We start from the raw sequence: 23,225 nt of genomic DNA, 5'->3' as shown, positions 1-23,225 counted from the left end.
GTTGTCTTTGCTTTCTATTATAGGACTTCAAAGGGCTGATGGCAAACTTTCAAAACTGGATTACAATCAGCTTGCAATTCTATGAGATGTTCCAAATGTTTGCGGACAACGGGTGGGCTATAGAAAGATTGTTTAGGTTTCATTCTTTTGGAATTATTGGGATAATTTGGTCAGTCTTGCCTATGTGGTTATCCTTGATATTTGTTGACCGTGGAATCTCATGTTGTTGGCAATGTATTTTCTTCAAAGTATGGAATGTAGAGAACATACTTACACTGTAAGCAAGTTACTTATGGGGTGTTTTAATGAAATTTTACTGGTGTTATTTTAGCCAAATCATGGAACTAGAATTGCAAGACAGTTTTAGGAAGGTTGAAATACTGATTTATTTATTTATTTTCTCAGAAAAAAAGCGTGATGGTCATTACCCCATATTCTTGATTTATTTTGTATTTTGTTTTGCCATGCTTATTCTTCATGTAATTACAAATTATTTCATTATTTTTAATCTTCAATCTGTTAACCTTAATTGCCTTTTTGTTCTGGCTTATTCCAGGTAGTTTTGCTATATCTATAAGAAATGTGTACTGTTTGTGGAATTAGTGGAAGTAGTCAGTAAAATTCAGTGTAAAATTTATTTAACCCAGTTTAAAGAATCCAGTAGTTTGTGATACATCAGGAAAATCTCATGTTGTCACTTTATATCACCCTTTTTCCTGTGGTGTAAGTTGTGTGACTCATGATAGATGTACTGTAAATTCCTTCTTATTTTAAACAGAATGTTAAAAATAAATTATAACTTCAGATAAGTAGGTATTAGGAGTGGTGTGTGTAACATGATTTGAATGAAATGCAGTATTTTGTAACATACGTGTACTCGCAGTACTAATTTTTCCTGTCATTTAGCACATTTTCTAGGATTTTTTTAACCTGAAATGTATCTGTGTTGAAAAAAAAACCCAAAACCAACACAACCCTTAAGCTCCTTAGGAAAACAGTGAAAATTTATTATATGTGGCTGCTTTTTTATGTTGAAGATGAAGTCTTCGATTCTTGGCTTTGATGCATGCGTGAAAGAGGCTTTTAACTGCTATCCATTCATCTACTGTGTGCAGTTTCAAAATAGTTTAAAGTTTATATATTTCATATATAGTATTTTAGAAAATAAGCAAAATAAGTCAGCCTATGAAATGAGCCTGTAGGTAAGGGGTGTGTGACCAACAGTCCTACCTGTATTCTGTTGCCTTATTGTATTGCCTCATTTCCTCCATCTCCCTGTTTCAAGGAACCAGCAGAGACCCATCTCAATCTGCAAACAGGGTGAGAAAAGCAGGGGATTAACCAGAACTGTCCCTGCTTTGGAGGCTAGATCATTGAAGGACAAGTATACATTTGAGATCACAAATGTTCTGTGTCTAAAGAAACACTGAATAAATTTCAGCTGAGTTCATAACAACTAAAACTTTTTTATTTTCACAGAACAAAGTGTGCTAATGATTCTTTAGACATTCTTAATGAATATCCTTCGAACAATTTTCTTTAATTACTTTAGGTTGCACTTTTCTCCTTTCCTAGGTGCTCAAAGAAAAGGATGACCTCAGAAGTCAACTTCTCTCTGCTATACACCAAATAGAAAACCTTCGAAAAGAGCTGAATGATGTGCTTACAAAGAGAGCCCAGCAGGAAGAACTCCTCCACTGCAAAGAGGTAAAACTGAGTGAAATGAAGTCTCACCAGGTATCTCTTGAAGAAGAAATGAAAGAAGTTCAAGCTACTGTAAATAAATTGGAGAATGAGTTAAAAAAGCAAGTCTTTATACAAAATCAAATGCAAGCTGAAAAGGAGTACTTGGAGACAGAACTTGCAACTAGTAACTTAATCCATAAAAAAGACCAAGAAAGACTCTTAGAAATGCAAGCAGATGTAAAGAACTTAAGCTCAGTACGTGTGGAACTAACAAACAGAATAGCAGAAGAGGAGAAAGTCAAAAAGGAATTACATAAGAGCCTCTCAGATCTCCAGAAACAGCAGGAATCTAAGCATGAAGAGATGACTTCGGCTACAAGGCAGCTGAAGATGGAAAGAGAAGTTCACCAACAGGAGTTGGCAGATCTTAGATCAGAGTTACAGAACGTTAAAATGAAACATGAACAAAATGTTCAAGAGCTCATGAAACTCCTTAAACAAGAAAAGGATGATGCAGAGGCTCAGATTACAGTGCTAAAGGTACTTATTCTGAAGAATTCCAATGTCAGATTGGTTATATTTTGGGGTTTTTTTTGCCTCTATTGAATGATGAAGGTAATAAAGCATGGGCTTTAAAACATTTCGGACATGTTTTATTGCAGGTCATCATAAAAATCTAACGTTCAGGGTAAAAAATGTTAACAGTAACAGACTTAGGTCAAAAGCTTTTCTTCAAAAGCAGAGAAAATAGGTAAGTCTGTGACCAGAACAGAAGGAGCAATATGAGGCTGTAGCATTAATTTGACTTGATACTTTCTTCTTCAACTGTTATTTTTATAATTATTGTCATGGCCCTATTAAAGAACTTGCAGTATTTTGAGGATGATGTGTTTTTCTAAATGTTTAAATTACATGATGCAGAAATACTATCATTCTATCTGGAAGCATGTTCAGAAGGTGAATAATGATACCACTTGTTAAGATTAATTTTAATAGTTCTTTTTATTTCAAAGAGTTTTTAGAATTTCTAATTTCTGTACAATTTCTCAGAAAAGTGACTATGTTTATATAGTAAGTGATGAAATGCAGCATTTTATTTATGAAGAAACAAGTTAATGTCCTTAGTTTACATTATTTGCTCCTGATTCAAGGTTATGGCATTGGAATGAAAATGAGCATTTTAGTGGCTTTATAAAAGTCTAAATACAATTGAAAAGTTCAGTTGAAGTGATCTAAACTGCACAATTGTCAACAGTTGTATAAGCTATACATTGCACTTTTATTGAAGCAATTTTGATTACATAATTAAATATATATATTTAAGATGGTATTTTTTATATCCTAATAATAATTTGAGTATAGAGGCAGTAGTTTTCCAGATAGGTTGTAAATCACTAACATAACTTGAATGCATTTCTGAAGCACTATAAATATGCTTTCCACCCCAGCCCCATCAAATTAAAAATTTGCTCATGTCAAAATTCTACCAATTCAACCATAAAAAGCTATAAAATCCTTAATCAAAGCTGTAGTAATTGATGATCTACTTCATTGTAAGTAATATAAGCATGTTCACTTTCTTTCTTTTCTCACTAATATGCAACCAGTTAAAAATGCATATTTTCCACTTTTTTGCAGTTATGAATTGACATAACTAACCATCCTTTTCTAAGTAATTTAATAGATCAGTCATGACATAATAATTGACAATAATTCTGAAGCACTTGGTAACAAAGGTATTTAATGAAGATAGCAATTAAAAAGAATCTAGATGGTTGTTGGTGGAAGGATCACTAAGATCAAAATGTTTTGACAGCAGTGCTTAACACTGGGGGAGATTTAAGTTGTAATGTGTCAGTGTTATTTAAATGATCTGGCCAGATACATATTGTTCTTTTGACAATGACATTAAAATGAAGACTGTGCATTTAATATCAAGGGGAAAGAAGGAAAGTATATTTTGTATGGTAGTAAACAAAAAATGGGTAGATTGTGAATGTGTTGCTTTTATATGGAAAGGTCAATCTTACAGTAACGGCCTTGATATTGGTACTGGTTGTCGTATCTAAAGAGAATATTTACAAAAATCTTTTACTACTTTCATTTCCAGTGCCATGACTTTCCCAGAACCTTTGATATACATACTTCTATTTTTTACAGCTTTGTGTGTCTGAAACACAGAGAGGGCTTGAGGGAGATGAGTTTTGTAAGGTATTAGGGTAGGCAGCTTTTTTTAGGAGTACACAAAATGATAATGCAAAACATTCCTTTGATTCAAAGACTGTAAGTGCAACAAAACAGATAATCGTATCAATCTGTAGGAAGATATGATGAGAACACGTCATTGTGCAGGTGATTTGGTTACTTTTTGTCTGAACTCATCATTACATTGCAATGGGGTTTCACTGTTATGCACATACTTTTCTTTCGAATTAAGGTAAAATAAAGCGTTTTATCAAATTGTATTGAAATATTTTGGGTTTAGGGAAATCCAACATAAATGTGTGTTTTTACGTATTTTTTTTTTTTTTTTCCCAGGCTGGTAAGTTTTTGCGCTCAGTAACCAATTGTCTTTTACTGTTTAGGGTAGTAATCTTGATGTTGTTTATGCCTCAGCCTTGTCCAACCTTTGTAACTGCTTTTGGGAAAGAATATGTGCAACACTGTTCAAGGGTTGTTAATGTTAAAGTCTTAAAAATAAAGATCAGTTGGGAGAGACTTGGGGAGTAAAAGGAAATTTCAACACGTTTATTAGGAACCAAAGGCTTACACTTAACTAGAGGAGGAATTCTGAGTTACTTTCAGGACATCGAGGGTGTAGAGCAATGTGTTTTACAGAAGCAACTGCGGCAAAGATTGTAAGAAGTGACTTTTGATCCTTATTGTTCTTCCCTCTCTTGCCTCCTCTCTGTGATACTTTCTGCTTCATTTTTGTCTGGCTTTCTGTAGTGCTGCACTGAATTGAAAAATTATGAGGTAGTTCAGGATTTTTTGGGGTAGCAGGGAAGGTACCTTAGGAATCTTGTATGTTGCAGCCGAACTGGAGAAGAACAGAATTTTATATGAGATGTCAGTACTGAGAAGGATCTTACTGTTTCAATACTGAGATTCTGGTGCTTAAGCTTTTAATTCTGTTTATGCTAGAACATCCTAAAGGATTGCCAACTAATATCCCTATAATGTCTTTTTTTCATTATTTAAAATGATAGATAAATTAGACATAGGAAATTAAGTAGTTTGCTTAGTGGTCCCCAGTCAGCTACGTGTTCAGAACCTCTAAATCTGTCCCCTAATTTTACTACATGCCCTCATTTGCTTTAAAAACATCCTTGTTCTCTTAGAATAATAAAATACATAATGTCTTCATGCCTGACAGCACTTTCAAGTATTAATCATTAATGTAAAATTACTTGGAGAAATGTATCTATACATATAAAATTGTGTATATATGTGTGTTTCTTTCTTAATTATTTTCTATGCATATACCAAGTGGTTGTAGTTCTTTTTTTCCTGAAGATTATCAGATGTGGAAAATGGGTTCAGTCCAGATCAATAAAATTATGGTCACATCTGCCTTATCCATACTGAAATAAATAAAAATTAACTTTCTCCATTGTGTCTCAAAGGTAATATAAGTGAGGAATTTGGCTCTTGGATTGTCTCCATCTGCACAGGCATTATAATACAATTACCTTTAATAGGAGCTGAAAAGTTGATTTTTACAAGCATATTCACAAAAAATAGGCATCGCAGGCTTGTTTTTTGTGTCCGTAAGTCTTTGTGGATGTAGGACACCAAAGTTATTTCTCAGGGTTGTCCTTTGGAGGAGATTTTGTACTCTGGTTAGCTCTGATGTCTAAATTAACTCATAAAACTTCTCTTCTTACCGTTCTTCCCCATAAAAGTTATATTTATAGTGTAATTGGGCAAATAGAATTTTTGCTTTTCCTCGGGAAGGAATTTACTCTGCAGGTTTATTTTTGTGTGTAACTGCATCTTGCAATTCATCGGATATGAAGCTGGTTTTTAGTATTGTGTGTGTAGTTTCCTTCTTTGCTTTATGTATTTAGTTTTTTAAAATTTTCTAGATATTCTAGAGAATTTCTAAAATCTGGCTGTTTCAGTCATCTTTTCTGCTGGAAACCAGTGTACTTTATGCAGTCACCTATTTATTAGGGCTTTCAAGGCCCTTAACTATTTTCTTCATTTTTCTCTGCTATGTTTTGATGAATAGCATAAACCCCACACAATTCTAGAAATCAAAATTACCAAATCTTTGCAGATATGAATTTAGTATTAGGTCCTGAAATGAAATGATAGTTTTGGGCTTTCTGATTCCAAATTATTTCAGTAATGGAAAAGTTGCATAAGTACTGGGCTTCTTAAGGTGATGTAAGCTGATGAGTGTAGCAGAGTGGAAATGCAGAATCTGAGACTTCTATTTACTGCTTTTAAAATACTGTATGGTTCTACAACTCTGATACGTGTTTTCCATGTTCAGATAAGTGATTGCACTTAATGTAACTTAAATGTAAAAAATCAAATAGAATTATCCTTCCGTATGGTGTTTTACGGATTTGAAACTACAGTCTGGGAATGTTTTCAAATAATCCATATAGTGATTTTGTAATCTATTTTCCCATTACCATCAGATGGAACTTTTAGAAGAGAAAAACATAGTCAAGACTCAGTGTCGACAACTGGAGAAGATAAAAATTGAGTGTGATAAATTGACAGAAGAATTAACCCAAAGTGAAGAAGAAAATATAAAACTCAGGCAGAAATGTGAGTTTGTAAAAGAAGAACTGGAGAAAAAGGTAAACTTGTCTGCTTTTAGCCATGATTCGTCAGACTTTCTGCTGATAAATACCTAAAATAAGTGATAAATTATAGAAATAGATGGTAAACTTAAAATACAAAAAAATACATGTGCATATTAAAGAATATACACAGTCATACTCTAGTACACAGTTTCTATATAAATCAAAGGCAGCAAAAGTGCTTTGGCTGGGACATGACTTGTAGCCCTCCAAAGATTTGTTAATACTATTTAGGAGTAGAAATAAAGTCCTGTTGCCTGCCCTCTTTCTAATGTAGGTAACCAACAAATGTTTAACGAAACACTTCTAGTTTCCTTCACATTTTCTTACAGTTGCAGTGTAATTATTCATAATTTAGAGCTAATTTGAAGTAGATAAAGAATGTATGCATGGTAAAAGAAATTCTAAATAACTTGATGACAATTATTTTCTGCTTGAATGTTTAAAATGCAGCAGCTTTTTTTAAGATGTTCACATCCCTTTCTTGTTCTGGCATTGTATTTCTAGAGATGGACATTGTCTGCCAGCCCCATTCTTATTCCCTAGTGTTCTGGTTATTGCTATTTAGTATCAATACTAATTTGCAGTCTCACAACCTGGAATTGTCAACCTTTCTTTTAAAAAAAAAAAATAGTGATAAATGCAAAGTTGCTAAATAATTTTATTTTGTATGTTTTCTCGAGTTCTACTTTTTTTCCGTGACTGATTCCACAGCATTGCTTTTTGATGTTTTTCTTAACATGAATGTGTTTTACATTGTGCTGGTTTTATATCTTAAATTTCTCTTCCTGCAACACTGTGAATTTAGATAAGTATTTCTGTATATGGAGAATTTTTACCTTCTGCAGTGTAAAGCACATACCTGTCAGTATTTGACTAATTGATATTAAGAGAACATTGAAAATGATTGCCTCCAATCTTTGACAAGTGTGATTTCCTAGATTAAAATTGAAGAAAACAAAAAATTGTACATCCTACAGTAAATTGCTTATACATTTTTTTGTGCTAGCCTTGTCTTTAAAAAATAGATATTTTAGCCTCTAGCTGGAAGATTCTTGCTCTTCTATGTCAATTTAGTAATTTCTTATTCTTGTGAAAAGAAATTTTTAATATAGGCATTTATATTAACATGAGATAAGAGGTTTGTTCATTCATTTCACATGGACTGCTGAATACTTGTCAGATAATTCTTCATGAGCTCAATAGTTTCAAACTATTTAAATCCAGTAAGAAGCCCATCGATGTTGTAGATCTTTTGCGGCTTTTCAAGTTTTTCAATTTAATTTTCAATTTGTATTTTGTTGCTATAAATGAAGTGTACAACATCATTTAGGTGTTGAGCTTAAAATCCATCAGGCTCATTTTGAATGTAGGTAAAGTGACTGGAAATGCTATTAGCTCCTTTTGTCATACTGCTTTTGTTTTCAGCATATACCGACTGCCAGTCAGTATGCTGTGACTACTAGTGGTCAGAGAAAAATGCTGGGGTGGGGTGTTTTTGTGTTTTGTTTGTTTGTTTGTTTCCCAAGTATGGAGTAAAAAAAGTGTTAAACCTGACATTTTTCCTAGCTTAAGCTAACATGAAGTGCTTTAATTGTCATACTAATAAAAAATAGCTTAAACGAAGATTCAAACTGTGGGGTTTTTTCTTAGGTTGGGATTTTAGCACTATATCTGTTATTAAGGAAATGTGGTTGTAGGAGTGTACATAGTCTTCTGTAATCAGTTGTAAACTAGCTCCAACCTTACCTAATACTGGGAAGATACAGTTTTAAAGCTGAGATGATCTTTTGTCTCTAAGCTGAAAGAAGCTTTTAAGTGCATGATCTTGTGGTCTCAACCTTTGAAGGTAAATGCAGATGGAGAGTTCTACTTGATTGCGTTAATCAGTTAAGAGAATTCTTACTATTGTGGTTTTATTGTGAATTATCAGAAGGGGTGCTAGGATGGGAGAAATCATGATATTACCTCTTGAGAAATCTCCTATTAGCTGTCATATTGTGGTATTGCAGAAGCCTATTGTGTTACAAAAGAATTCTCTCTTTTCCTTTTCCACTCTTTGTATACATCTAATGTCATTCTGTCCTTACGGAGAATTATAATTCAGAGAAACAAAGGTATTACAGAAAGCTTGGTTTTTAATATTTTTTTTTAATCGAAGATAAAGGGACAGCCAATAGTGGTAAAATTTTCTGTTTCTTTTCCTTTCTTTCTGTGCACTTCTGAGTCATTAGTGACTTCATTTCTCCTGTAGGCTCTGAAAGTAGAATGTTGAGGAATGTTGGCACGCTCAGAAAATCAAGCAGATGAAAAATAAAGGAAAAAATACTGAGTTATATACTGTTTTAGTCATGGTCTTTGGGAGTGAACTTTGGCATGTGATGGACGCATTCAGTGAATAATAAGACAGAATAGAATACTGACACGGGAAGCATATATAATGCAATCTCATTACCTTCAGAATACTGATCTAGATCAGAACTGCTATTTCAACTCCCATATGGGTAATGCAGAAATACTAGAACCTGTGCATATTAAAAATTCTGGTGATTCCTTCAGTTTGAAGTAGCTACTGTCTAACTCAAGTATTTTTTATGAATTAAAAGAAAAAAATCGGGCTGTTTGAGGTATGGCTTTTTCACATTTGAAGGGTCACCTATATTAAAAAACCCACCCATTTTGCTAATAGACATAACACCTAGACTTAAAGGTGGCTGTAGCAAAGTGGGTGTCACTCTCTTCTCCCAAGTAGCAAGTGACAGGACAAGAGGAAACGGCCTCAGGTTGTATCGGGGCAGTTTAGATGAGATAGTGGGGAAAAAATCCTTCACTGAAAGGGTGGTCAAGCACTGGGACAGGCTGCCCAAGGCGGTGGTGGGGTCACTATCCCTGGGGGTGTTTAAAAGATGTGTAGATGTGGCGCTTACAGACGTGGTTTAGTGGTGGACTTGGCAGTGATAGGTTTACAGTTGGACTTGATCTTTGCCAACCTAAATGATTCATTCTACGATTCCATATGTCCCATTGACAGAACTCGTATGTTAGAAATTACCTGGCACCACAGTGGTGGCTCATGAGAGCAGTATATAAAGATTTACAATAAATACAGTTTAAACAGTTGCACCTTGTCATTGCAGGTTCATAATTAATAAACTTTCAAAATTATTATTCTTCCTTTTCTCATCATTCTGAGTGTACTTGCAGATACTGAAGTATGCCTGTAAAGTGTCTACCTTTTGCTGCATTACATCCTCTGATCTCAGCAGCAAACAGGTGTGAACCAATTTCACTTCTTCTCACAAGATAGTTTTGTTATATTAATTAAAATGCATAATTCAATATATTGTATAACAAAACTTCTGCTGAGTTCAGTTTTATGTGGTGGCTCTATTACAGATATAACAGAAGAGAATCTGAATTTTAAAAAGATCTGTAACATTTAATGATCTTTCTGACATTGGAAATAAATGCTTTTCTCAGTGCCAGTTGCTCAGATATTCTTTGAATACTTCACCTTTGCAAACACACTGGCTGGCAATACAGGTTTCCTACAGGGGTCTCTTTGTGATGGCAGAGATTAGATGCCTGTAACGGTTCAGGGTAAAAGATACTAAGGGGAGTATTTGTGGTGGGACCTCCTCCTATTCGTGAAACAGAGATTTCTAATAGAATGTCTGGTTTTGACTCTGAAAATAGTCTCTGTGATTGTTGGGTTTGCAATTGGTAGCAGTTTCTTCATAACTGATATACAGGAGAGTAAGGAGAATCAAGAGAGGAACTTACGAATAGTGTTTAGGAGGTATTATTTTCCATGGCAAGGAACTGAACTCAGTGCATGAGTGAGTATAGTGTGTTTGAAAGAGATATTACTAATGATGTATGTTATATCATTAATGCAATAATTTTTTTGTGTTATTTTCACTCACTCCAGGATAAGCAGATCAGTAACGAAGAAGATCATTTGAGAAGGCTGGATGAGGCCAGACTACAGTTTAAGGACCAGCTGCGTCACTTAGAAATAGAACAGGAATCCATTCTCACCATGATAGGAGGTGAAATTGATGCTGCTTGTGAGACTTTTTCTCGGGACTCCATGGAGAAATTCAAAGTAATTCTAACTTCTAAGTATTCTGTAGATTTTGTTATTTTGTTAATGAGTGTTTGTGGGAGAACTTGTATGTATTGTTGTCTCCTGTCACTTAATTGGTATAAACAACTTATGGACAACAGGATTATGGATATTTAGCTGGTACAGATGTATATTGCTAAGTATTAGAATGGGATACTCTGAAGATCTCCTCACATGTTAATCGTTACTGCTTTCTTTTGCCATTTTTTTTTTTGTGAGAAATAGATCTTCTTTTGTTTACTTGTATGAAAGGACCTTACATCAGCCAGAATTTTGAAGCAGGTTTTCCTAGGCCACCTCTTAGAGGTGGGAAGTCCTCAAGAAAGACCTAAAAGGCTCTTAAAATTGGGGAAAAATAGAAGAAAGGTTTTATTAAAATTCACTTAAATGCTTTGTTTTTAAAGTAAATGCTTGAAGCGAAAAGAGTTTATAATGCCCTCTTTTGTGGAGCGGGTCCTTATATCCAGAAAACTCAGACTCAAAGTTTCAAGAAACTTGTAGCTTGCTTGCTGTAACTTTTTTTCATTCTTTTACTACTACTTCTGCAACCCTTGTCTCTCATTAGCCTTTTTCCTGAGCCCTCTCATTTGCTCCCCAGGGGCAGAACCCTCTCTTCCTCCCTCCATATGATTCTACATGACTAAACCTCTTAAACCGACATTGTACGCAGCTGAGAATAAGGAACACAAACAGTCTGACTGAGCTTGTGGCCGTACTCACTGGCTTTATGGGCACTTAAAAGTGCCTGATGTGGTGGCTTTTAGCCTTAGCTGTGACCATAGAGCACGCTAAGATTTTGCCTTTTTTGTCTTGCTATTTAAACAGAGTGCTTTCCGCTCTGCGGTTCTTGGTTACTTGATTAGGCTGTGCTGCTTTTGAAATAGAAAATTTTCCACATTGACACTGTAAATCTGTTATATTTTTAATATTTTCTCTTTGTTTTAGTTTCTCTTTTATCTCCTCATCTGTTTTGTTTAAAGGTGGGGAGAGAAGTCACTTCATTTCAACCTTGTAGTATGGTTGTGTCTTTTTCTTCACTTATCTATGGGGTTGGTATGTTGCAGCCCACAAAAAGCTGAGAATTCTAAGGAAATATATCTGACAAACAAGCTTCCTCCTCTCTATCCTAACAGATAAGTCTTTTTTTATTAAGTCTTTGTGATCTGCTATAGTTGCCAGGTATTTGGTCATCAAACCATGCCTTCTTGGACTTCCTTCCCACCTCCTGCAGAGTTCTTGTCTTCTGGATAAAGTTTTGCTGATCTCTGCTTTCACAATTCTCTTTATTTATCCCCTTTAGCTGTTTATCACTGGCAAAGTTAAAACAAATTTGAATCTGATTTTTTTGACTAGACAGCTAACGTGAAAACAAATGTTATACATTTTTGTGGTTTGTGATCTGAATATTTTTTTTTTTAAAGGTAAGGTGTTTCCTTTGTTATATTGTTCCTCTGCCCAGTACTTTAGGTATTGCCAAGGTTTCTAGAAGTTTTCAGACAAGCTCTTTTACTTCAAGAAGTTGCCACTGCAGCTGAGGTGGAGCAGTGGGGAATTTGATGGATAAATAGCTGTGTTCAGACAACTTAAACACCAGGCTTAATCTTCCCAGATGGCAATGTACTGGATTTTTTTATAACCACTGCATCCTGGTGTTCTAAGCAAAGAATTCCACATGTATTCTTCAAATTTATTTTTCCAATTAGTCTTTTCTTACAAGAAATCTTACGCTTTCAATAACTACACTATTCATGCTTAAGCTATCACCTGAATACTGCCTTCTTTGAATGTGGTTGCACAGAATGAGGTTTGCTGCCATGGAAGTCTCAACTTTCAGGTAGGCAGTGCTTGGTGAACTCATGGTCAACATGCCTACTAAAGCCTTTCTTTTCAGCTGTGTCCTTATGTGGTGATAACTGCCACTTAAAACGTGTATGTACGTAATTAGATGGTGCTGTTAACTACACTGAACCAATGACACTTAATAAAGCCCATAGAAATACCTCTTAAAGAAATACTCTAGTCACAAAAATTATTGGACCAGGACTAAAAGTATATGAAGACTCACTGAATTGCAAAATGTGGTAAATTAAAAACACCCCCCACCCCCAAACCTTTAAATTGGAGAAAGGCACAATGTAATGATCATGCGATAGGATTGCAGGAGTTAAAGGATGAGCTGGACATAAGGTTAATAGTTTACTCTATTTTAAAAAAAAAAGAGTTGAGAACTGTTTGAGACTTTTTTTTCCCCCTTGTGTATCAACTCATACAGTGGAAAAGAAAAATCCATTATCACCAACTTTTTAAATAAGTAATGTGAAAAGCATGTGTAGAAGTACCTGTAAAACAAGTTTAACATAATTCCGTTTGAATACAGGAAAGACACTGAAGTACTAATGAAGCATTTCAGCACATTTATCTTCTTTTTATCCACTTAACGAAGATGATAATTTTCTTTTTATGCCTATCAGATATTCAAAGCAAGTGCTTTGTCTTTTTCATGAAAACACTAAGGCCATCATCATGAGGCATAATGTAAAGATTTTGGGAGTTTGTCCTTTTTAACTTTTTGATAAAACATAAAACATGTTGCATTTCTGTGGATATAGTGGTAATGATTTTAATGACTAACAACAATTGATTCTTCTAGTTCTGGTTTACGTGCAGCTACTGTTCTGCTGCATGGAGGAAAAACAGTTGAATGACTTTGAAGTTTGTCTTAAGAAATAGAAATTTTAAATTAGAGTCTGGTTGCATTGTTTGGAAATATTATGATATTTGCAAAAAAGGATATAGTTTCAAACAGAGTACACACCTTGGATGCAGAGATGTGTTCTGGGAGTGTTTGAAACACATAATCGTAGTGATTTTTGGGAGAAGACTGCAGATTATTATTGTTGCAACTGAAGCTGTATCTTTAAACAAAATTTGTATTGGTGAGTTTCAATAATTTGCTTTCAAATGTGACTAATTCACAGTTAATAGTTCTATTAAACCATTTACAGATGCAATTTCCAAGCTGGATTTTTAGAAAAGAATAATTATTTGATGAATTTCCAGTAAGCAGGAAAGATGATCTCTCCTTTGTGTCTACTCCCCATTTTTATGCCTATTTCTTTCTCCTTTACTATTCCATAGGCAATATCACTTACACCAATGGTGCTGAATGATCCTCATCGCTGGTTAGCAGAAACAAAGGTAATAGTCAAACTGAAATGTACTGAATAAGCTAATGTCAAACATTTATAATCATTCGGTTGAAAGTGTGTTTGAAAAGGCACTTCAAGGGAAAAAAGAAAAATATAAAAGCATTTCTTTGGCAATAATTCTGGTATTCCCAGACTTTTATTTCAAGTGATGGAATAATTTTTCAAACTTTGCTATCGACAAGAAATAGTTGTGTCTATAGCAAAATAAATAGCAATTCTGTTTTTTACAAAAAATGCATTGAAGTAACTGCAGTGATAGCCTTTAAATCTGGTTCAATTCTTCTGAGATGAGAAAAACATGGGAACGTAGTTAGCAGGTTAAGTTTCTCTTACAAGTTTATAACAAGGCAAGAAATTGATTTAAGTAAGGCTGTTATTTATGAAATTTAAAGGATATTAGGTTGGATTCTCAGAAAATGAACTATTTCCCTTCCCCCTTTGTTTTAAGTTTTTGAATTCTGTAATGTGGGTGCACACATACATGAAAACTTCTTCAAAGTGATGACTGGTAACTTATAAACCCTCCCTTCCATTTTTCAGCTTTCCTCCAGCTCCCCCAACTCACATGCATAAACACATTTCTCATCCAATATCTTTGACAAGGAGTAAGTCTCTCGTGATCAAAGGAGATCACAAGAAACTGTAGAAGACATGAATATTTTTTTTTCTTCATGTAAAAAGGTCAAAGCCACAAGAGAATTGACTTAAGGAAAAAATGCAGCTGTGTGCATGCAAGATAATATAAGGTTATTGATGATGTATGATCTATGTAAGACTTGTAGACTAAGAAAGACTGACACTATAGATAGCAGAGATAAGATCTGAATTAAAGCAGAAATGTTATGCAGGAAGTATTTTCTTTATTTAAAAAAGTGACACTGACATTATTAAAAAAACCTTTCAAAGAGCACCTAATAACCATTTGCATACATTTCTCACTTTTCTCACTTAAGTGTCTTTAGTTACTCGAGGAAAGTCTAATATGAACAACTACTTAAAATCACGTGTGTTGCCACCCCCCACTTTTTTCCCTTCTGTTTTAAATGGGTTGTGTGAAAGCATTTTCTTTTACCACTTCTAGATTTACTATACTGACCGTGACATATCTTATGAGCTCTCTTCCCTGTTTTCCTCTGCACAAACCTTAAATATTAACTTTTGCTAACCAGAAAGGATCGATGTCACTTTTTTTTTTTACATGGATAAATGCTTTAAATTCTGTCAACATAGAAGAGAGAAAGGTATTCTGAAAGGAAAGAGTATCTCTTGGTGTCGATGTATGCACTAATTCAATGTGAATTTCCATACCTACCCTAGGAAATTCATGCTCCTGGGTAAAAACAAAATAAATCTGTGTATAGCTTCTTCACATACCGTTATCAACTAAAGCGTATCTGTCTTTTGAGACTCCTTGAAGGTCAATGTGTGTTCTCTTAATATATCTAAATGTCCCCTTTTATCAGTAGTATCATTCAGTAATAGGTACAAATGAGTAATCTGTGACTCCAAAGATAATTTGATCATTTAACATTTGTCCTCTTATTTTGATTAGAATTCTTTACTTTTTATTGTCCCATTCTTTTTAATGTAGACTAAGCTTCAGTGGCTGTGTGAGGAGGTAAAGGAGAGAGAAAGTAAGGAAAAAAAGCTGCGATGCTACTTACTGCAGAGCCGAGAACAGCTCAAGCAGTTTACACAGATGAAGGAGGCTGAACATCAGTCTCTCTTTAAACAGATAAAAAAGCAAGAAAAACTTCTGGAAGAAGTTCACAGAGAAAAAAGAGGTATGTTGCTGGTTCCATTTTTGTTAATAAAAGGGAGAATGAATTTTAAAATTCTACTTATAATTCCTGTGGCGTATTCAGATGTGTTTTATCAACTCGTTATTTGGTAACAAACTCTTAATTTGGTAACATGCTAATGATAAAGAAGAAAACAGGTTTTTTGTTTTCTCTTGCTGACAAAAAAGGCAAATGGAATCAACTACAGTTCAACCCAGTACAATGGCTGAGTAACACATGAGTTTGCAACACGGACGAAGTATATGGAAGTTATTTTTCAACTGTACCATCTGAGGCATTCCACAAGCCGGGCAAAGAGGAATTATATAAGAGTCTGAGGCAGCATTGGTAATGCTGCTTTTATCTGTCAAAAAGAAAGAGCCCAAAGCAGTGCCAAGTCCTGTGCAGTTACTCCCTTTTGCTTCAATTTTATGTACAAAGAACTTTGGCAAATTTTCTTCTCATCCCTTCTGTGTTGCAAAAATGAAGACAGACAAGCTTTGGTTCTAACTCAAATGAATGGCATTGTATCTGGAATACCACATATGCATAATTCTCTCCCTCTTTTGACATGTGATTTTCACTCTGAGCTGGTGTGTGCCAGACTTGGTGCTAGCATACATACCATCCATGCTTGTCATGAAGGGGAAATACTAATCAGATTTTACTGGGTGGTGTAATTGTTCTCATAGGGGTGGACCTTGCTGTCCCCAGCCAAGAGCAATCTTGTAGTTTCAGTTCAGGTACTTGTAGTTTAGTATTTCATAGTTTCTTGAAGATCAGCTTTGAGCAGAGTGCTTTTAGGAGTAGAGAAACATGCTTTCATCATAAGCTTATTATTCTGGAGTCTCAGGAAGAAAGGAAGATCTTAGTCTTTCATTATTCTGCTTTTTGCCTGTGTACAAGCTCATTTATATTGTTACTTGTAGCTTAAATTAACACATTATTTCAATTGAGAGTATATAGTAAACCCAGAGCATTACAGCAAACTTGGAACATAAACAATTTACAGTGCATCTTTATTTTCACCCTTAAAACCAGATATATTTTTTTCTGCTGTCTGAAATCAATACTTTTGTTGCTATAAACAATGTTGGAGTGGATCTTGTTAAATCCAAACTTAGGTGAAGTGTAAAATTTTGAAGTGTTGGCTTGGAGACTTGATACTGGTCAGGCAGAATCTGTGCATGTTGTTTGAGTCGAGTCACTAGCATTTACAGTATGTTCATAATTTATTTGTGAAGTGTTATCTTCAAAGGTGTATCTTATTTACTGTCATTACTACTTGCGGAAGACAACTCTGCACCTTTACCTTTCTGATGTTTAGAAGCTTTCTTTAGTTTCCAAGAGGAGGGCCACAGAAATGCTCAGAGGGCTGAAGAGCCTCATCTATGCAGACGGGCTGAGAGAGTTGGGGTTGCTCAGCCTGGAGAAGGGAAGGCTCCGGGAGACCTTACAGCAGCCCTTCGATACTTAAAGGGGGCTTGTAAGAAAGATGGGGACAGACTTTAGTAGAGCTGTAGCAATAGGACAAGGGGTAATGGCTTTAATCTGAAAGAGAGCAGTTTTAGATTATATATTAGGAAGAAATTCTTGACTGTGAGGGTGGTGAGACACTGGAACAGGTTGCCCAGAGAAGCTGTGGATGCCCCATCCCTGGAAGTGTTGAAGGCCAGGTGAGACAGGATTCTGAGCTGAAGGTGTCCCTGCTCATTGCAGGGGCCTTGGACTAGGTGACCTTTAAAGGTCCCTTCCAACCCGAACCATTCCATGATTCTACAATATTCCCATAACAGTAATAATTAGTGGTAACTTTCTAGTTATTATTGTTTAAAAGGATAATATAGCTTTTAGAATATAGGTCGAATAAAAAGGATAACATAGCTAGTGTCAAAAAGAGGTCGAATAAAAAGGATAACACAGCTAGTGTCAAGAATTAAGTAACCAAAGGAAATAGAGTCGGAAGTTTTTATACGAGAACAGAGGAGGGAGGAAATGTTGTATGAGGTTAATTCTTGATTTTAAGGCTCAATGTTATCTCAAGACCTGCACTAAGCGTTTTTGGGAATTTTAATTCTCTAGTGCGTGCACGCCATGTGTATGCTTGCTCATACTGTTCCTTGAAGTTACTGTCTCAGCAGAAGAGCAAATTTTTTAATACTTCAGGAAAGTGTGGATAGCTGGGAATCTTAGGTAGAGCTAGAAGGAATATGACATCAAAGGAAAAAGAGATAAGTGAATGCATGAAAATGATCACTGAGAAAGCAAGCTAATTGACACAGGGTCCAGGGATCAGAATTTCCATTTGAAATAGTGTCTTTGGTTTCACTTCTTTCACATAAAATTTTGTTGGAGGATCTAGTTAAGCCTGAAAAAATGGAAGGCTGCATGGTGAGGAAATTGTATACTGATATCTATAAGAGCTATGGAGGAGAATAAAGTACTTGTACTGAAAGTTTGCATGTAGCTAAACCTTGACAACTATTAATATGCCTTATGGGTTGATACAGTCTATAAATAGGGCTGACTGTCATCTGGTCTGTATCTTTTTATGTAGTATGCTGGACTACTCTTTACATATCGCACTGTGTCGTGGTATGATCTTTTTTTGTATTCTGTTACCTCAATTTCCAAAGGAAGGTGTCACCTCTCAGGTTTTCTTTTCTTGTGTTGTTTTTAAAAAACTCTTTTCTTGTCTTTATTCAGGACTTGGTGCTCATAATTATTTTTTTTTGTCAGACAGAATGAGTACTCTTCAATAATTTTGTTTAGTAGTTATTTTGTATTTAGATTGATGTAGACTCAGATGAGAGTAAACTTAAGTGTAGTTATAGCTTCTGGTAGCTGACAATTATTGTTGAAAATATTTTGTGAAATATAGTAACAAAACCAAAACAATAGCAGAACAACAACAGCCATAACAAAAGCATTTTTGTATTTTGTAGAACAATGCAGGTTATTTGGTTTACAAGAATAGTAAGATCCTGTCAAGATTTTCTTCTTCCACTTACAAAGAACTTCGAAAGAGAACATGCTCTGAAGTTTCAAATTTGAATGTTTCTATTGTTAGCCTTCATTTGTTTAAAATGATACTGCCAAGACCCTGGTATAATATTAATAATGTATTAGTGCTCTTATATTTGAATAATTATCTACTAAGATGATCTCCCTGAGAGATGCCTTTTTTAATTTAAGTGCATAGGAAATAAAGCAAACCTTATTCAGTTTTTAATGTCATTGTAGCTAATTTGGTTTAGGCTTTGTGGAAAAATTCGCAGCCTGCATTTGAATTTCAAGCTATAGGCAAAGTTATCATGGGAATTATTAAACTGAAAAGAGTGGGAAGAAGTAGTGCTATTCACTGAGCAGAAATAATAGTATGTAATCTTATACCTTCTTTTTATAAGAGCCATTCCTTTGTTCCCTACAAATATGCTCAGTTCCATTTGTTACTTGACATAATACAATTTCTGCAATTCTAAGTAAATTGCTCTCTTCTGTCTACTTCTAGCGGTGAATGCTGGTTAAAAGTAGGTAAGGAAAAGAAAATAAATTACATAGTTGTTAAAGTTTTCTATGCAACACAAAATAATAAACATGCTTTAAAATTCCACCAAACTGAGGATGAGAGATAAGACTAATAAAAAGATGAGAGGATGCTGACAGCACAGGACAGTGTTAGGTTTAAGGCCTGGGGCCAGGATACATGTGCATCCTGAGGTTTGTCCTGGTTTCAGCTGGGACAGAGTCAATATTCTTCCTGGTAGCTGGTGCAATGCTCTGTTTTGGGTTTAGGATGAGAATAATGCTGATAACAGTGATGTCTTCAGTTGTTGTTGAGCAGTGTTACTAAGTTAAGGACTTTCCAGCTTCTCGGGCCCTGCCAGCGAAGGCTGGAGGGGCACAAGGAACTGGGAAGGGGGCACAGCTGGGACAGCTGACCCCAACTGGCCAGAGGGGCATTCCATACCATAAAGCCTCATGCCCAGTATATAAACTGGGGGGAGCTGACCAATGCACCTGCTTTTTTTACATCACTATATAAAAACTAACTAACATTGCTTTATAAAAATTATGAAGAAATTCATAATATTGTTCACAAAGATTGAACAAAGGTTTGAGATCTTTTTTATTAATGCAGTAAGAAATAGGCAGGTTGACTTGGTATTCAATACCATTTTCTCGTGCCACTGTATTAAATGATAGTGCATATGACAGTGTGCAATAACAGACTTACAATCTACATGTGATTTCAATTACTTTTTTCAGTCATGTCAACATAGATGGTCTTTTTAATTTGAAAACTCTGGCCTTCATTACACCAAATCGGTTCTGTTTCGTAAGTTGGTGGAAGGTAGAGGAATATTAGAATGCATAACAGACGTTAATGTGAGTTTTGAGTACTGTTATTCATGAATTGATACATGAAAATGTTTATAAAGATATATTGTTTTATTTAAAAAAGGAATTTGCTGGAAAAAATATGGCCATTTAAATTTATTGGGCAAATACTCTTATGTGCTGAATGAAAACCCCAGATTTAATTATGATGCAACTAGTATAATGTAAACATGGGAAGTGTTTAATGTATAAATGACTTGAACATGAAAATTGGAAAAGCTGCTTTCCAAAAGGGGAAAAAAAAAACTATTGCTAATAGCATTAAAAAAAAAAAAGTTAAGCTGAAAGGAGAAAGTAATGTATCAAAATGATAGAAAATTTAAATTAAGAAGACAGAATGATGGTTGGCTTTTGTTGCTTAAACATGGAAAATGGAAGAAGTACTTACAGAATGCTAAGACACTCAATAATGAAATGGGGAAAACCCAGGTGCAGGAATAAAGCAAATGTAGGCAGAGTGGATTTACTCTGGTTGATAAAAAGACCCTTTACTTATTTTTTTTAACACCAAAGTATACTTGATGATGGTATTTAATAAAATGGATTTTCAGTCAAATTTGGTCAAATGGATGAAAATACTTTTCTGCTGCATTTGGAATGATGCAGATTTTAGATGGAACATTTGATCAGAAGACTGATTCTGTGAATACCCATGCATATGTTTGACTGTTCCCACCAATACAAACCACTTGCCTGAGTAATTAATATAGTCTAAAAATACTTCATTAATTTAAGTTTACGTAAATCAGAAATTATAAAAGCAAGACAGAGAAACCATGTTCCCAAGAAATTAATTTGTTGATTTGCCTTCAACAGATTGGTTATTATAGTTTATTGATGGTTTTTGTGGGGGAAAGGATAAAAATAGAGATTTATGGTGGACATACCAAAAGTAGGTAGGATGAATATTCAAACTGCTCTATTGATGGATGTTTCAGGAATTTTGTTTCTTTTCCCTTCTTCAATGAAGCATTTGTAAATATCTAGGCTTTTGAATCCTCCTTAGGAATTTCTGTAGAAGTGTTAATATGATCACAGTCCTACCTGTGGGTGGTAGACGGGCTGTCTACAAGGTGTATTTGTCAGAATTACAAGTAAGCTAACATAGAGATTTAGGAATTTGAGAATAGTGAATGAAGGAACACACAGTAATGTTCTCTGTCTTGATAAGCATGCCATCCTGGAGACTTTAAGAAATCCAGCAGTCTAGCAATATTTATAAATACCTAAGAACTGAAGGGTTCTGATTTCAGGTTTGCAGATCTGTACTTTGGGTACAGTTTACTGCTAAACAAATTATTTATCTAGCACACCACCCAATGGGATGTTTCAGTTAAGTACGAACTTACGTAAAAATAAAGATTTCTTAGATTTCTTCTCCTGAGGTGATTTTGATCTCATAATCAAACTCATTTTAATAGCACTGCACTAAGCATTCAATATTTTAACAAAGTAGACAAAGGTCTGAGGGAATAAGAGGTATAGTCCAATTTCTTAACCAAGTTTCATTTGTATTCTGGAATCACTGAGCATGCTGAAGTGTTCTTACAAATCTGTTTCAAAATTAGTTCAGATCACTAGAATGATATGATGATAAAGAAATGTTTGAAGGTAGGAAAAATACTGTCTTCCTGATTTGTGCTCAACACCTGGTCAAAGTTCTTTCATTTATCCAATTTTGTGTGGTCTAGCCAGATTGAGTAGTCTGAAAAACTTACACAAGTCGGTGGAATTCTATACGTGATCCTGGAAGCATCCATTGGTCTCACAGACTTAGATTTGCTCTAGATGCTGATTGGTTTAGTCAAAAGAAAGTTTCAGCTCTGTCTCTTCATCAAGAGCAGAACATAATTTTTAGAAAACATAGTCAAGAGTTTTGCTACAATTTTATTTTCCATAAGGAAAAAAAAATCATTAGTAGTAAAACCCCTTAATTTTTTTTTGCTATATCCACTCCCTCTGAATTTTGTAATCAAACTGTCTTGTGTATAGTTATTTTCTCTTTGCTGTATGTCTGAATTCTTCATTTCTGATCAAGAATGATTTTAGCATTTTGTTTTACCAGCCTTAGCTCAGCAGGATAGAGTCAACCGCTTGGGAGCTGTTGGAACATACCATGTTAATTTCAAAAACGTATGTTGACTAAGTGAATAGCATTGACTATTGCGCTTAGGCCCTGACCTTATTTACCAATACGTGGTAAAAATGTGTGGATCCTTTCTTGATCTTTCCATCTTTGTGTTTGTAAGATTTCATTAGCTTTGACCACCTCTGTCCGTGTGTCAGAATATTTATAATCTTGAATTTAGTTCTGAAAACAGCTAATTCTGTGTATATATAGTGTAGTTAGGGTAACTGATTAAAATAAAAAGCAACATTAAGCTGTAGCAATCTTTGTTTGTTATTGCTTAAATCCATCTAAAATATTACAGGCATTGTAATTTTGTCATCATTTTTTAATTGAAAGTGTTAAGAGTATGTGGTTTTATGTAACAGATATTAAATGCTTTAATATTTACCTTATATGTAAAAGTACATATTTTTCTGTTACATTAAGGCTCACTTATACCCTTGAATGAGTACAGAGAGGAAACTTAGTATAAATAGATTCTGGAACATAACTCTTCCAAGAAAATCTTTCTTGTAATATTGAAATGTATAGAAGCTAGACATGGTGTCATATAGCAGTGGGAGGTGGAGTCTGCACAGTTCTTTTATTTCAGGATAATATACTTCTACTTCAGAGAAGACATGGAGAGTCAGCAAAGAAATATTGGCTAGCCAAATAAGACCTGACGTATTTTGCAAGGCCACATTCTTTTTTTTTAGTAAAGTAATGTTAGTAAGTTTTTATATAGTGATGTAAGAAGAGCAGGTGCGTTGCTCTGATATACAGACCTTACACTGATTTTACCTCAGATATAACTGCAAACACTATTTTAGATAAAGTCCCAGGTGATGCAAGCTATATTCTGTACCACTTCTCAGCAACCATCCTCTGTAATCATATTTAAATTACTAAATTTTTAGATTTGTAGATTATATATATATATAATACATATTATACTGCTAAGTAAGGCTTAAGAAGGTAGTTATTCTAGTCCTGAGCTACAGTAGACTTATGTTAAATGCTGTTGTCACAAGCACAAATCTACCAGGCAAGTCTGTGGTGGTATGCTTTATGCATTATATTTATCAT

The 23,225-nt window shown here is 34.7% G+C and overlaps 1 protein-coding gene across 1 annotated transcript in view; it reads left to right on the top strand.

Annotated features, from left to right (window-relative positions):
- Nucleotides 1-23,225, top strand: part of CEP128 (centrosomal protein 128) — a 124,619-nt gene that overhangs the window by 46,780 nt on the left and 54,614 nt on the right. The window contains exons 14-18 of the mRNA XM_037395231.1: nucleotides 1,576-2,226; nucleotides 6,339-6,503; nucleotides 10,438-10,614; nucleotides 13,774-13,833; nucleotides 15,436-15,628. Coding sequence (XP_037251128.1) covers nucleotides 1,576-2,226; nucleotides 6,339-6,503; nucleotides 10,438-10,614; nucleotides 13,774-13,833; nucleotides 15,436-15,628 — 1,246 coding nt within the window. The remainder of the gene's footprint in view (nucleotides 1-1,575; nucleotides 2,227-6,338; nucleotides 6,504-10,437; nucleotides 10,615-13,773; nucleotides 13,834-15,435; nucleotides 15,629-23,225) is intronic.

Source organism: Falco rusticolus, chromosome 7, assembly GCF_015220075.1.
Source record: "Falco rusticolus isolate bFalRus1 chromosome 7, bFalRus1.pri, whole genome shotgun sequence".
Lineage (NCBI taxonomy): Eukaryota > Metazoa > Chordata > Aves > Falconiformes > Falconidae > Falco > Falco rusticolus.
The sequence above is the reverse complement of the archived record's forward strand: the minus strand, read 5'-3'. Positions and strand labels throughout refer to the sequence as shown.